This window comes from Lithohypha guttulata (genome assembly GCF_036872675.1).
Source record: "Lithohypha guttulata strain CCFEE 5908 chromosome Unknown scaffold_7, whole genome shotgun sequence".
NCBI lineage: Eukaryota > Fungi > Ascomycota > Eurotiomycetes > Chaetothyriales > Trichomeriaceae > Lithohypha > Lithohypha guttulata.
Window position 1 is genome coordinate 531,990 of NW_027042756.1, and position 15,064 is coordinate 547,053.

Consider the following 15,064-nt stretch of genomic DNA (forward strand, 5'->3'; position numbering starts at 1 on the left):
GAGTCCGCGGACATCTCAATCTGATACAGACTAGAAGCGATCTGATGAAAGACGCGTACAGTGAGAGACACGCGCACTCGGACAACTTGCCTGGTAAAGCGTTGGTTTTTACCTTTAATTTCTTTTTTTTATTTGAGACACTCGGAATTATTGTCGACCTACCTACGACCATCTCATGCACGATCAATCTTCTTCGTTGTGAGCGGTATCGACTCATCTACAATGTAGACATATACCTCGACTTGACTAACGAATTCGAAAATTCTTGGCATCAGGTTGTTCTATGCAGCTCATCAATGGGTCAATCCTGATCCCTGGATAATCCGGATTTAGGATAGGGATTCGAGATTTGGATCAACTGATCTTCTTCAATGCCACATTGTTCCGTCCAGACTTGCACGTGCGACCCAGGCACTCTGTGAAGTCTGACCTTATCTTCTACTTCAGGACAACCACTATCGCAGCTCATTAACATAGTCCGACAGATGCTGAACCTCCCACGCGAATCCCTCCCATGCACGAAACGCATAATCGTCCGCTCCCAGCCCAGTACTAACCTGCACCTCGTTCAAACTCAGCGCTTCTATGCTGCCGAGCGCTTCTCCACCTACTGCTCTTCTCGCTTCCAGCTGAGCTGTTTGCACCACAGCGTTATCCGTCGCATATATTGATTGATAGACGACGTTACTCAAGCTTGTTGCGGCAGTCGAGAAGCCGTGATAACGTTGAAGCACGAGTGGGTAGGTCGGTAAGGTAGAAGGATTGTCTGATGTTGAGGTGGAATTCGAGAATGCTGCGGCTAAAGCGGAACCGAATCGAGCATTGTTGACAAGCATATCCTGTCGTTCGGTGCTATTGTAGAGAGGTGTGATGTCCCATAGTGGGACGTTGAGACCCATGAAGGCTGCCATGTGGTAGACTGGCACGAGTGAGATGAGGCCAGTAGCATAGGTAAGCATTGGTAGAGCGTGGCTGTGCACTACAGCATTAGTCTCAGAGTATCTACGCATGATCTCGCCGTGGATGAAACGTTCGCTTCTCGCACTGACACTCCCAGGCATGGTACCATTTGGGAACGGCAGTGGTTGAGAATCGTTGACGCGGTAATAATACAGGTCGGCGGCACGAGAAACGGTGTTGCCGGCCGATGCTGCCATGATATACACGCTGCTGTCATTGGGATGACGAATAGAGACATGGCCAAACGAGTCGATAATCGATCTATGGTGAAGGATATGGTTGGCGGTAATGAGATCGCTAAGGGCTCGACGGGGCGCTTCTTGCGGTGGTGGAAGTTGAGTTGCTGCAAGCTGAGCGACAGCGAGCAGAGAAAAGACAACTCCAGCGGCTAACATGCTGTATAAAAACTGCTGAATGTCGTTGATGGTCCAGTAGATAAGAAGAGTGGTAACCTGTGAGAAGCAATTTCTGCGGTCTGCCTCGAGGTAAAAGTTCGTGTCCTATGTATATCATGTATGGTATCTGACGGCCATCTCGTCGGCCCTCTTACTGGCAACAGTAGTCCCGGATTACTGTATTCACATTCTCGTGACGTGAAGCCACTGATGTCACTCAGTATATCGATCCACAAGCACAGAGTTTATGTCGATCTCTCGTGAATCTGAAGCGGAGCTCTGGTACGGAGTATCTTGGCGTGATACAGAAAGCCGTCTCCTCCTTGGCACAATATGGAAAGTCCGGCACCCGTTTCTGTCAATCGGGAAGCAAAGTTTATAGGAATATTACTTGTTCAAGAATATTAGTTTTGCAAATCACTGATAGAGTCAATATTCGTGGTAACAAACAGGTCTTCTATTCTTTCTTGGCTTTTCTTGATGCTCATCAAGTCAAACAGATCTCATACACTGCCCTTCCTACTCCTCAGTGCTTCATCATCGGCGTCTGCCTTGTCTGCAAATTTCGATCGTGATCTGATCACTCTGCCGTACCGGTGGAACAGAAACGGCAAAGGTAGCAGCAAGATAGCCAGAAAGCCAGGGACAGCGCTTGCCCAGTGAATTCCAATGCCTTCATATATGTAGCCAGTAAATAGAGGGAAGACAGCTCCAAAGACAGATCGCATGACGATCTGACCAGCGATTGCGGATGCCGCATACATCTTGTAGGCGTCAACAATGTAATTCGACGAACTCGTCCAGATCAAAACCATGCCACAACCAAAGAAGGAGCCCGCTATGACACTGCATGGCCAAGGTATGGAAGGACCATTTGTAAAGGCGAACCATAGGATGCCAATCGGAACCAACACAGCTCCAACCATCGACGGCTGAAGACGAACTTCAGGGTGTGCCTGTTCCTTCTTTACCTTTACAACAAAGCGCTTGCTGATAGGAACGTTGACGATACATGCCACCAAACATCCCACACCTATACCAAGAAGTGCGAGACCACCAATGCCAGGGGACCAGCCTCGTGCGTCTTGATAAACGTATGGATATCCGGCTAGAAAGAGATAGAGCGTTCCGTAGATGGATGCAACCCAGAGTGAAAGTAAAAGAACTATCGGTTCCGTGAAAAGGATTACCCATGGCCTAGTCAATGCTTTCTTGAAGGCCACCTTTGCTGAGACACTGCCTTTCTGAAGATGTAGCTGTGAGACATAGCACTTACCAGTCATCTTAGACATGGTCCTGGCTCGGCGGTCAAGCAAAAGCTCGCCTAATGTCTCAGGTACGAATAGCAGACCAAGGACAAGACCGCTCGCTGCCAGTAAAGTGAGAATGCCTAGGGTCCAACGCCAACCTAGAGCAACTCCAAGAAATCCTCCTGCCATTGGTCCAAGGACAGGACCTGTATTGAGCATGAGTGACTGGTGTAGCCTTCGATGTACTTTGCAAACTGACCTAAGAAAGGAGTGGCAGCGTAGAAGCCGAATGCCAAGCCGCGTTTCGCTGGCTCAAAGATATCCGCCAAGATACCCTGTGCAGTTGTGAAAGAGCAGGACGAAAAACAGCCAGCCAAGAAGCGTAGCACGATCATAGTCTCGATGTTTTGTGCTGCCACAACACCTCCGAGGAAGACCACAAAGCCAATATAGCTCGCAAGCATAGTCGCTTGTCTTCCCAATGACTCGGCTAATGGTGCCCAGAACAAGGGACCAATCACAAAACCTAGCACATAGAAAGAGACCCCTAGTATGGCCACCTCTCTGCTTGTTTGTGTATACTCTTGCACCTCACGGAGAATGCCAATCCAGATTGACGATCCCATTGCTGTCATAAATGCCCACAACGAACATGCAGCTACAATGACCCATTTCCTCCACTGCGGCAGTTCTTTGGGGTCGCCAGGATCGTTCTCAAGGAAAGAGATTGTATACGGATGCTCTTCGGTTCCTTCGCCTTCATAGTGTTCGTGTAAAATGCGGTCTGTAACCACACCTCGAGGACTCAGTAATCTCCAGTATGAGACTTGTTCGTGTTGTAGACTAAGGGTCTTGTCTGAGTCTTGACTCTGTGTATCTGACCTAGCCAGCATGTGCTGCTCCTTCATTGTACCAGGACTCGAGGACGGGAGGTGTCACTTAAGAAGTGATGGACTGCAGGTAGCACAGCCAGATCCTTGTCTTCATATCTGTGTGATAGAAACAATGCCTGACTTCATTGAGTGGAGTGAACACATCTGCACAGAAAATATTGCATGCTGATAATCAGCCAACGAATTGGCTGAACTGGAACCAATGCGAGTACATCCGTTGATTGTTAACCTTTGCGCGTACTCATCGGGACCCAGTTGTATCAGGTCATTATCATGCAGCAGAGGCTCAACAGATCGCTGGAGAGATAAACCAGTGAGAACGTTATGCGAGGTCCACGATCCCGACAGATCCTTGGTTGGAATGGAGCTTGGAGCGTTACGGGTCCACATGTACGTGATGCAGGTACGTCATGCCTCGATAGGCATTATCACTATGACTTATTAGTAGCGACAGCCAACATCTGGAAGGTCTTTCCATCAGTCGAGCATAGTCGAGACCAGAGGATGCTATGAACCGGGTAGACGAGGACAAAAGATAAAGCGAAGGAGCTTTGGGATTAGGTTTCCGCCCATCGTCATTCTTGGCACGAACGGTGGTCTATACGAACAAAAGTTGCAACGAGTATTGCTCCAAGCATTCAAGTTCAGGAAGCATCCCATATATTTCTCGGTCAACAAGTTTGTTCCAAAATCCTCCACGCTACCAAATCCATATGGCTAGCTATCTCTCATCATACAGATCATATATTAGCTCTTCCCATGATGTCAATGAGATTACATCGCCCTCGTATGACATTTCAATAAATTTCTTCTTGTACATGGACTTCTGCGAGCAAGTATTCGTAGACTGCATCGCCTCGTATATGGAACGTGACAGGCTTGGGATTGGGTACCCTCTGGTGCTTACCCGTTACCTGAACCGCCGAAAACGACTGCTAGATCCTCCTGATGGTAAGATTATAGTGTGCAGTATCATTGACTTCATCGTCATTCTGATAGGTTAGGCATGCACATTGACATACCTCCACTGGACGTCATTAGACGCTCTTTGCCTCTTACATCGTTCCGTCCTCCTGGCGTGCTTCAATTGGCACTAAAACTGTCAGGCGAACCAATACACATTTTGGCCCGATTTTGGTTGAGGTTTCGTTAGGATCGAGGAAAACGGTTGTGGATGGACCGGGAAGTTCAAGGCCAGTCCCAGACTTGCTTAAGGAACGCCTCCATGTTGACTTTCTTGCCCTTCATCTCGACAATCCACGGGTGCTCCAGCATTCTCCAAGGTGTGGCTCTTCGTGTTGGTGTTTTCTCCAAACAACACTCAATAAAGTATTTCATACCTTCACTCCACTTGATGCCATTGTCTGGTTCATCTTTTAGTTTCGGTATTGGTTGCGCAACGATGTATGTCAGTAGATCGATCAATCCTGCTCTGGGCTGCATCTCTGTGCCGTCGGCTGGGAATGGAAATCGATGCTGAGCAACCTCCAGAAGAGTAACTCCTAGTGACCATACATCGGAGGTGATAGTGTAGGATTGACCCTGAATTCGTTCGGGTGCCATGTAGTAAGAGGTGCCAATAAAAGTGTTTGCATCGCCCTTGGTACCGAATTCGCCCGAAACACCAAAGTCACATAGCTTGACTTGACCGTTTCGACAGAGGAGGATGTTCGATGGCTTGATGTCTGAAGGTCTGTTAGTGGATGCTTAAAAGATGTGCTCAGTCTGCTTACCTCGATGTATGATCTTGCGGCTGTTTAAATATGTAAGACCATGAAGTACGCCCTCTGCTATTCTTCCAAGGACTTTCTCGCCGGTACGACCACCAAGCTTCTTGACTTCCTTGTATATCGAGTCGAGTGAACCTCCCTCGCAGAACTCCATGGCTATGCTGATGGTTGAGCTGGACTTGTCCATGAAAGCACCATAGTAGAGGCAAATATAGTCGCTTGTGCAATTTTTGTTGAACTTGAGCTCCCGCAGAATCTGCTTCTTGACGTCCGGATCGGGACTTGTGGTGATGATTTTGAGAGCGAAGACGGTTTTCCCACTGTCTAGCTGACACCTCGTCACAGCTCCACCTGCACCTTCACCTAATGGACCGAGTTCTATAATCTTCTTCTGCTCCGAGGCGGCTGCCCAACCATCATCATCTAGGTCCCCGACATCTATCGGGTGACCTCTTTCTATTGATAACTGTCCAAAGTCTATGCTGATGCCGCTCATACTGTTCTCTTGATCCATAGAAGCACCACCTACCGAGATTGCGGAGGAGGGATCTGGCGTGTGACGGCTTTGACTTATGAAGGAAAGCGATGAGTACGTACTCGAGGAGGCAGACGGAGGCATCGAGGGATCGTGTTGTGAATCTGATCGAGACCTGTTGCTATTTTCCGATGAAGTAGACATGGACAACTTTGGTTTTGTTGGTCGAGAGCCGACCTGCTCAAGAGGTTGTCCTTGTGAACCCATAGGTGTTGCCAGTGATAGCTTTGGGGCACCTTCTCTTGACGCAAGACTGAATCTTGGAACACCACCAGCATTCTCTGCTTCTGGTGGAACAGGCCTTTGATTCGGAGATGGTGGTATAGCGAGGCCCAGTTTGAGGTTGGGGCGACCTCCCTTCGCACCACCAGGCTGCGGTGGCCTCAAAAGTGGCACTGGGGAAGCCATGACGAAGTTTTCGAGCGTACTTCACGCGAGGACGGTATGTAGGCTGTCCTTACGCTGTACAATGTATATGTCGTGTTTCGTTTAGCCTGGCAATATCTGGGATTCGCAGTGCACTCAAATCTTTGATTATGGTAATCACACAGGGTCTGATATGTCTCCTCGAACAGATACCTAAGCCTTGTAAGTCTGCAAATAAGGATGGTGCTCGGTAGGCGATCGCACAAGGGTGCAAGCGAGCGGTGGTATGGCCGACTGTGTATATAGGTGCCCAATACTGGCGTCACTTTGACCCCAAAAGTCTACGAATGTGAAGAATTCGAATTCCTCAGACTTGCCTCTGTTTGCGGCCTCGTTAAAGTGATGATTGGAGTGAGGGAAGGCAACAGAGCTCGACTATGCTGTGTGAGAGTTGCAAAGACTGTTGCTTTGGCGTTTGCACTGAAGATTGGGCACCTGTGTAGGCTCTGATCTGCAGCTGGACGGCGGCTATTTGAAACACAAAACACTCGCTCGAATTGCGTGGGGGCCGTTATTACCAACAGAGTCGATCCGAGGGTCTTTTCACTGCTGTTTATTGGTAGCTCTGAACCAGCTCGCTTTGGGCGTTGTGTGATTCGTGTTGAGAGTTTTGCGCGAATGTAAAGCTGAGCTTACGTCGCTGACCAAGCCCAGCCAAGCGAGAAGATGGACGCCGACGAACTGGTCGCATCAATCACAGGACCGATTGACTTTAAGGCCTCGTAACTTTCGCGGGTCTAGACTATCAAGTCCTACATATCAAGCCTACGTGGCAAGCTGGCGGACACATCAAGTACTTTCACACTTATCGTGCTAAGACATGGTGTCCAGCTGAGCGCAAAGGTCTTGTGTTTGACGTACGGAAAAACATGCAATGCCCGTTCATGGCGGCAGAAGGACCGATCGTACAACTTAATTACCCATCATCCGTAACGCCATAGTCAGTAGTGACTCGTCATCGACGGCAACAACATTCCGAACGGGACTCGACCCTTCATGCAACTGGCTATACTGCCATTCACCCATGGAGGTACAATACGCTTGTACAGTATGCCAGGGTGGAGTGACGGTGGAGCTGTCAGCGGGCACATCCTGATGGTACCATTTCTCATGCTTGACTACAATCGTCAATACCTGCGCACGCCTGAGCATTCGGACAGTGTCAGTGTGCGCTATACACGACAAAAACTGCTTGTAGGCGCAAGTGAGTCGATGTCAACGGCAACAGCCTCTCTGCTGTTTGCTGGCGATGCAAAAGATAATAATGCCACCAACTGTTGAATTGAATCTCATTCTCTCACTCGAGTTCGTTCCGATGTTTAGTGACGGGGCTCTTCCCCCACTCTATGCAATCAACCCCTGCCGCATGATCGCTTGCCTACCAAACTCCACTTAGTACCACATTTCTTACCGCTCTTTGAAGCTGATCCGCTGCGCAACAACGCATGTTTAGGGTCATGTTCATGCGGTGACCAAACTCCTTGGTGGATTTATCGCTTGCATGAGCGCGTTGACTCGGTGACATAATTGCACGCCCTTCCCGTCACAAGAGAATCGTTCGGACACTGATCAACTCGGTTATCAGGCACACAGACCAAAAGGACACAAACACAGTCGCCATGATTTTCAGTATGCCAAAGGATGTGACCAGGTAGACTGGCCATCAGATGTTTTAAGGGCGCAGGGTCATGTGAAGAATCCTTAGGCGTTACTCACGAACACAGTGGTGAATGATTTGTGTTGTGAATTTAAAGCTTGAGTATTCCTTGACGTCTTTGACAATTCCGAATCGGGTGTCATTCGGTACTACGTGGAATATAGACTGGGAGAAGACCATGGCCTGAGTCGCACAAAGTCGCTTTGCGCTGACTCGATGGTGGCAATCCTCCACACAGCTGTAAGACCTTGCCCTTCTCTTTCCACAAGACTTAAAACAATGTATATTGCGTATAGGCTCTTGGTGGTTGGAACTTGGCTGGTACAAGACTCGAGAGCGCGCTAGCACACACACAGGCACATGCCGACTCTCATGGGTTGAAAGGAGCAGGGCAGACGGAGTTCTGATCGTCCCGGACCTCAATGCACTCCAACTTCGACCCTTTCGTGGCTTTTGCGTATGCTGGGTAGATGTAGTTCTTGAGAGGATGCGCCAGCAGGTTTGTGTTGAACGTCGTGCAAGCACTGTTCTCTGGGCCGTAGTGGCAATGCCTGTTAGATTACTATGTCAGCAGGTTCGTTCTGTCGTCGAGGATTGGATGATATACCAGCCACAGATGGTCACGTAGTAGTACATCTGCAATATGAACTTGAAATAATAGCCGCAATTGCCGGGTCGATCATAGCCTTCTTCCGTTTCACTACCATCTCTGGGGATCACGATACTGAAGGTATATGAGGCAACTGCCAAAAGTCAACAAGAAATGGCAAGAAGTACGCTAACACCCATCGGTCAGTGACTTCCCAGATCCGAAGTGATAGCATTTTGTCCCTCCAAGCTTGACTCGTTGAGTTAGAAGGTTTATTAACACAACCTTCACTGCATTGCTATCGAAAGGTCCTCTGCTGTGATGAAGTCCGTGCCTATACTATTTTCGGCTTGTCGCATGCCCCGTTTTCTTATCTCTACCATTATGTGTCTTTTGACCACACGTGCGTCTTAGGTCCTGGAAGATTCATCCATACTGTGCCTTCTGAGCTTCTGAGGAGCATAAATCTTGCATCATTCATGAGGCAGTGATCGAGGCACGAAGTGAAAGTCTTCTTCCAAGGGAGAAGAGTCATCTACCAAATGAGCCAGGCAGTTCCAAAGGGTCGTTGCGATATTGCAACCATGTGTAATACGACGCGTCGGCCTTCAGGAGAAAACGGTTTTCACAAGCGCAATGGGTCGTGCGATCAATCGATACGATTTTGAAGTTGAGTTTCATCATGATTGATGCCGACGCGTCCAAACAGCTTACACAGTAGCGTGTTAAAAAGCGGAGTCTCGATTTGAATCAAAACTGGCAGATCTGAGTCCGAGTCATGGTTAGCGCTACTAGCACTACTAGTATTAGTAGTAGGCTCAGGCTTTTAGCGCCATGCATTTACATCTTACTCGAGCAGGACACTTTGTACTCTGTAAATCTTTTGCTCGGAAACCTCCCTACCACAGTACAACGAGACCTGTATTTACCTCCCATATCCTGCCGAATCTGATGAGTACGTGCTTGCGATGACCTGTGCAATTGCGCATCTTGACGAGCGGAACCGCAAATCGTACATTGATGTGGTATACCAGATACTCGAGTAAAGTTGACGAATCTACACAGTCATCCACCTATCGTTTGGAGTGGAGCTGAGCAAATAGGGACGGCTGGTCGTACTTGTACTCTTTCTAGAAGCCACTTACTGTACTTCGAGCCTCTGATGCTCACTATCATGGGTAAGCCTCAACACCATGTAACGTAGGGGTCTGACCTGCTGCGGGGTAGAGGACCATCCCGATCGCTGCTTGGATGCTCACAGGAGCAGGACCCTGGCTGCATACTATCAGTGTTGGCTCCATCCAGCTGCTCGATGTCGAGAGGTGTTACCGCCATGATCATGCGCAAGATGTCACTTTGAAGTACAGACTAGCGCTTCTTGTCATGTTGGTGGGGACACCGAAGAAGACCGAGCAGTTTTGATGAACGGGTATCAAACCTGACAGTTCTATCCTCCAGAATCTCCGCTGTGATCTGCGAGGCTTTCCTTGCAGGAAGGATCCTTGGCAGCTATCAGATGACATCTCAAGGCGCGCTTGGTATGCAAGCTGTAGATAATCAACTCGGACTGTGTACTAGTACTGAGAGATGGGCAAGCCGGCTTGCCTATTAGGGGCTAATGGCAACTACCAGAATTGGGGTAGTGACGAGGCAGTTTCCGGTTCACAATCGGTCCCAACACATCAACTATTCTTTCGCAGACAAATACCAGGTCATAAACGACAGGGATATCGATGCTTGAAGGGGAAGCCTGCAAGACTTTCCATGCAAGTTCAAGCGACATAGCTCTGATAGTAACAGATCTTCGAGTAAAAGAGGCAAAGCCCATGACTGTATGAGTGGAACTGTAAGGCAGGAAATATCTTGGCTTGGGTTACAAGCTGTTTGGCAAGCTCGAGCCGAGAGAAGCTTGTGCCATCTTGTCGGGGCTTGATCGTATTAAGTCCGTGTTGCCCCTCGCAGATCTCGTTCGCGCTTGCATTATCCTGGAAGCTTTCCAGATGAGCCTTCGTCTTGACTTCCAGGCTGACACACACGTTTCGGGCCAGGGCGTTCTTCAATGCCATCGTGAGACTGTAGGCGGAAAAGAGCAGATGGGGAAGCTACTGATCCGCAGCTCTCGCAATACAGAAATGCTGATTGGGTTCGATCCGTCCTTCCTACTCGGGTACTCACTGGGGAGCTTTGACATTTCATGGCTTCGGGTTAATCGCTCAGGCAGAACCATGTCTTTTGATACGTTTTTGCGACCTCTGAACGCCACCAACAAGGTTCTCCATCTGGGGATCTCTAGAAGTAACCTTGGGGACTCCATGGTGCATTGCTGGCCGCAATGGCTTGGGCAGATCAACCATTCAGCGTTTCGTAGGACAATGGATGCTTGCTCACGGTAAGATTATACAGCGTCATCCACCATGGCAGACAGCCGTTCTAGCTCAAGCTCCTTCGCTCGGCAAGGCTTATCATCGCTTGGTGCAATGCAAGCATGGAAGGGAGGCGTCTTCACGTCGTACTTGGTCATTTGCGGATCCCATCCTGGCTAAGTTGCGGATGAGGTGACAAACCTTCTTGTTTACAAAGGTGTTTGGGTGAAGATTTTCGGATCGCATGGCTGCTGAGGGCATAGCGTGAGGATACCTCTCCGCCTCACGCAATCTACACACCACAATCACTTGATATTCAAAAAGCCTTCGATCCCTTCTTGCCTTCTAGACATCCTTCAGATCCGTTTGACCCTCCTCCATCACAACCACCACTATTGCGATGTCAGAGAAACAGATTGATACAGATGCTCCTCATCTGTGAGTTGTGTAAGTGAATCGATTACTAGTCACTAATGCGATCAATAGTACTGCGCATGATGCAGCCAAGACACACCACGCAGAGCTAGGACAGCCAGACAGGGTTGATCTTAACAATAACCTCTCCGCAAAGATCAAGAATCCTCTCGCTCATATTCCGTACAACGAACTTATTGCAGATGTGGAAAATTTTGCCAAAGAACACAACCTCGTTGCGATCACTCCATTGCTGATCAAAGGTGCTCAAATAGCTAAGGACCCTCCAAATTTTGAGTCCGTCGAAGGCATCACAGAACCAGAGAAAGAGGCCATCAGAAACGAGGTTCTACACAAATGGCGTCAACCTCGAGCTCTTTATTTCACTATCATTCTTTGCTCAATTGGTGCTGCTGTGCAAGGATGGGACCAGACTGGCTCAAACGGAGCTAACTTGTCCTTTCCCTGTGCTTTTGGCATCTCAGACAGCGAGTATGGTTGTGATGGTGTGACTTATAATCCAGATTACCAGACCAACCAATGGCTTGTCGGAATAGTCAATGCTGCGCCATACATCGCGTCGTCCTTCCTTGGTTGCTGGATGTCTGACCCTCTCAACTACTACTTCGTATGCGGCTCGTTATCTTGATCTTGCTTGGCACTAACAGCCTGTAGGGTCGAAGAGGTACAATCTTCTTCAGTGCAGTTTTCTGCTGTCTTTCTGTGATTGGTTCAGCCGTGACGCAGAACTGGTGGGAACTTTTCATAACTCGGATCCTGCTCGGTATCGGCATGGGCTCCAAAGCATCTACGGTCCCTATCTTCTGCGCAGAAAACGCTCCCGCTGCAGTCCGTGGCGGTCTTGTCATGTGCTGGGTAAGTGCTACGCTTCAGGTGTTCAGTCCTCCTGCTAATAGAGAACACAGCAAATGTGGACTGCTTTCGGTATCTTCCTCGGATTTTGCGCTAATCTCGCTGTCAAGGATACTGGTGACATCTCATGGCGTCTTCAGTTTGGCTCAGCCTTCATTCCCGCCGTCCCTCTTTGGATTGGTGTCTACTTCTGCCCTGAATCCCCGCGCTGGTATATTAAAAAGGGTCGTCTGGGAAAGGCATATGAATCACTCAGACGATTGAGAAACACCGAATTACAGGCTGCACGAGATCTGTACTACATCTTCGCTCAAATCCGCATGGAAGAGACCCTGGTCAAGAAGTCGAACTATGTCACCCGTTTCATCCAACTCTTTACCATTCCTCGAGTCCGTCGAGCAACCCTTGCTTCCTTTACTGTTATGATTGCTCAACAGATGTGTGGGATAAACATTATTGTGAGTCTACTGTCAGCGTTTCGTTCCTACAAGTATGAAAGCGATCTTTCAAGGACCATGGCCATCTTCAGGAGGCCATGGATGTGAAGATACCCAGGATGTGCCGACGATGACGCTTATTTCAAATGGGTAATATCCTAACCATCTAGAGCTATCGTCTGTCCAGTGATGGGTCGATCTCGTCAAGCTAGCTCTGAATGGTTAGACCATACACCTATTCTGGATTAGTGATTCATACGGCATGTCTGTAAATATAGGGATCTATACACTGAGTTTCAAACACTGCTTGCTACGGGTTATGATCATAAGCTGACAAATATTAGGCGTTCTACTCATCCACAGTATTTGTACAGGCAGGTGCATCGCCCACCAGTGCTTTGTTAGCGTCTTGGGGATTCGGACTAGTCAACTTTCTCTTTGCCTGGCCAGCTATCTGGACCATCGATACCTTCGGACGGAGATCGCTGCTCTTGTTTACATTCCCACAGATGGCCTGGACGTTGCTCGCGGCCGGAATGTGCTTTTTCATTCCCGACTCGAGTGCTGCTCATCTTGGTTTGATCGCACTGTTCATCTTCTTGTTTGCTGCCTTGTAAGTCATTATCCAAACCTCTGAAGGCAAGACACAAAATAACGTCTTTTCCAGCTACTCACCAGGTGAAGGACCAGTACCATTTACCTACTCCGCCGAGGTCTTCCCTCTTTCCCACCGAGAAGTTGGCATGGCATGGGCCGTCGCAACATGCCTCTTCTGGGCCGCAGTCCTCTCAATCACCTTCCCACGAATGCTCAGCGCCATGAGTCGTAAGTCATCCCCATATCTCCATTCCCACCTCTCATCCTCTTTACTGACGTTTGCCCCCTCTCCAGCCCCCGGCGCATTCGGCTTCTACGCCGCTCTAAACGTCACAGCCCTAATCCTGATCTTCCTCTTCGTCCCCGAGACAAAAAAACTCACCCTCGAAGAACTCGACTACGTCTTCAGCGTGCCCACCCGAACACACGTGAAGTACCAGGTCGGAACTGTGCTGCCATGGTGGTTCAAGCGGTACGTCCTGAGACAGAAGGGTGCTGTTTGCCCGAAATTGTATCATTTCGATGGACATGTTGAGAACGATGATGCATTTGCGCAGAAGATTAGACAGGAGAGTGTGGCGGGTCCGGAGAGTCGGAGGCAGAGTGTTGCGGGGAGGATTGTGAATAAGTTTTAGGTGTTGTGATGTGATGATGGACGGGCGTGTGCATCAGAGATGTATATCCGAAGGCTGCTTGGCCGGCGTCCGCGCTGCTGAGATACTTGGTACGGCCTTCACAGTTTGCCTCCAGATCAACGGACTTCTTCTGTGTACAAGCCTTGATGTAAGCAACACTCTCACAAGTATGACTCCACCAGTATAGCAATCAACGCAGTGGTGTCCCCATGACACTCCTATTTCAATCCTCCTCTTGACCTTCGTCCTGCTCAATTTCCAATCCCTCCTCAACCCTGATACGCCTCCTAGCCTCCATCAACGCCCTCCCAAGCAGATTCTTCCCCCACTTTAACCTCTCCTCCTCCCCATGCCCACCCGCCTCCTCAGGGGAGAACCCAATTCCCCAAATTCTATCCAACGCACTCGCCTCCACCAGCTCTCTAGTCCCTGTGCTCAACAACATCTCCCTCAACCTCACCACATTTTGATCGTGACGACGTCCGACCCCACCGTACGCAAAGCTATCATCTGCTCTCGCCTCACAATTTGCTTCCACGCCAAATTTGAGGAGACTTGCTTGGACGACGACGTCGAATTTGACATCGTCCCAGGCATGATCTGTGAAGCCGTGGACTTTGCGGCCAAGGGCTTTCATCGTTTTGGGGTCGTCGGTGGCTAGAATCTGTTCTGATGTTTTTGTGTCATTGAAGGTGAGGGCTTTGTGGTACATCATCTGTGGGAGAAAGTGTCAGTCAACAGCCTGTCTAAACTTCAAGATTGAGCTGTTGTGTTCATAAGTATCCAAGGTTCGAGACAGAGAGTGGGTGTCTTCTAGGGGTTGAAATGCTGCTTACATATTGCTCAGCACAGCCAAACCTTTTCCTCTCTGCCTCACATTGCGTGCAATCAGGACCGTCGTGGCAGAACTCCGGAAGAGGTCCCTTGAAAGATGAAGGGTACCATTGTCCGAGGAAGCCCCATGCTTCTTGTGGTTTCCAGAAGAAAATTGGCGCGGTATTGTTATTGTCGCGATCCGTGAGCCACAGAGGCGGTTCACTAGATGAAGAAGCCTGTCCTTTCTGCTGCATGTTCTTAGCATGGTTTTTGTTTTTCGTCATTATTGTCGATGTTGTCGTTAATGTCTAGCAATTAAGTTGTATATCATATGTTGGATGTCTGATCTGTGGTCAGTGAATGAGACGCAGTCCTTTTTATGAAAATCTGCTGTGCAACGAAAACGAGACATGTCGGGATCAAGGCAGCAGCAGCGTTCTTTATGGAATGCTCAGCTGAACACCATGATCGGTACTCAGAGTCTGCATGCGAAG

At 49.0% G+C, this 15,064-nt stretch overlaps 5 protein-coding genes across 5 annotated transcripts; 1 reads left to right on the plus strand and 4 right to left on the minus strand.

The window, feature by feature from the left end:
* Positions 1 to 455: 455 nt before the first annotated feature.
* On the minus strand, positions 456 to 1,355 carry LTR64_008039 (uncharacterized protein; the record flags this gene model as incomplete). Its single annotated transcript, XM_064902355.1, has 1 exon — positions 456 to 1,355. The coding sequence occupies one exon, from the start codon at positions 1,353 to 1,355 to the stop codon at positions 456 to 458; it is 900 nt and encodes a 299-aa protein (XP_064751329.1).
* A 503-nt stretch (positions 1,356 to 1,858) lies between these two features.
* Positions 1,859 to 3,513, minus strand: LTR64_008040 (uncharacterized protein; the record flags this gene model as incomplete). Its single annotated transcript, XM_064902356.1, has 2 exons — positions 1,859 to 2,811; positions 2,865 to 3,513. The coding sequence occupies 2 exons, from the start codon at positions 3,511 to 3,513 to the stop codon at positions 1,859 to 1,861; spliced, it is 1,602 nt and encodes a 533-aa protein (XP_064751330.1).
* A 1,173-nt stretch (positions 3,514 to 4,686) lies between these two features.
* Positions 4,687 to 6,171, minus strand: MKK1 (Protein kinase C signaling pathway involved MAPKK protein; the record flags this gene model as incomplete). Its single annotated transcript, XM_064902357.1, has 2 exons — positions 4,687 to 5,183; positions 5,232 to 6,171. 2 exons carry the CDS (start codon positions 6,169 to 6,171, stop codon positions 4,687 to 4,689), a joined length of 1,437 nt encoding a protein of 478 aa, XP_064751331.1.
* A 5,027-nt stretch (positions 6,172 to 11,198) lies between these two features.
* LTR64_008042 (uncharacterized protein) lies at positions 11,199 to 13,754 on the plus strand (the record flags this gene model as incomplete). Its single annotated transcript, XM_064902358.1, has 7 exons — positions 11,199 to 11,236; positions 11,285 to 11,840; positions 11,888 to 12,088; positions 12,139 to 12,543; positions 12,867 to 13,135; positions 13,190 to 13,347; positions 13,414 to 13,754. 7 exons carry the CDS (start codon positions 11,199 to 11,201, stop codon positions 13,752 to 13,754), a joined length of 1,968 nt encoding a protein of 655 aa, XP_064751332.1.
* A 223-nt stretch (positions 13,755 to 13,977) lies between these two features.
* LTR64_008043 (uncharacterized protein) lies at positions 13,978 to 14,854 on the minus strand (the record flags this gene model as incomplete). Its single annotated transcript, XM_064902359.1, has 2 exons — positions 13,978 to 14,469; positions 14,591 to 14,854. The coding sequence occupies 2 exons, from the start codon at positions 14,852 to 14,854 to the stop codon at positions 13,978 to 13,980; spliced, it is 756 nt and encodes a 251-aa protein (XP_064751333.1).
* Between the last annotated feature and the right edge of the window lie 210 nt (positions 14,855 to 15,064).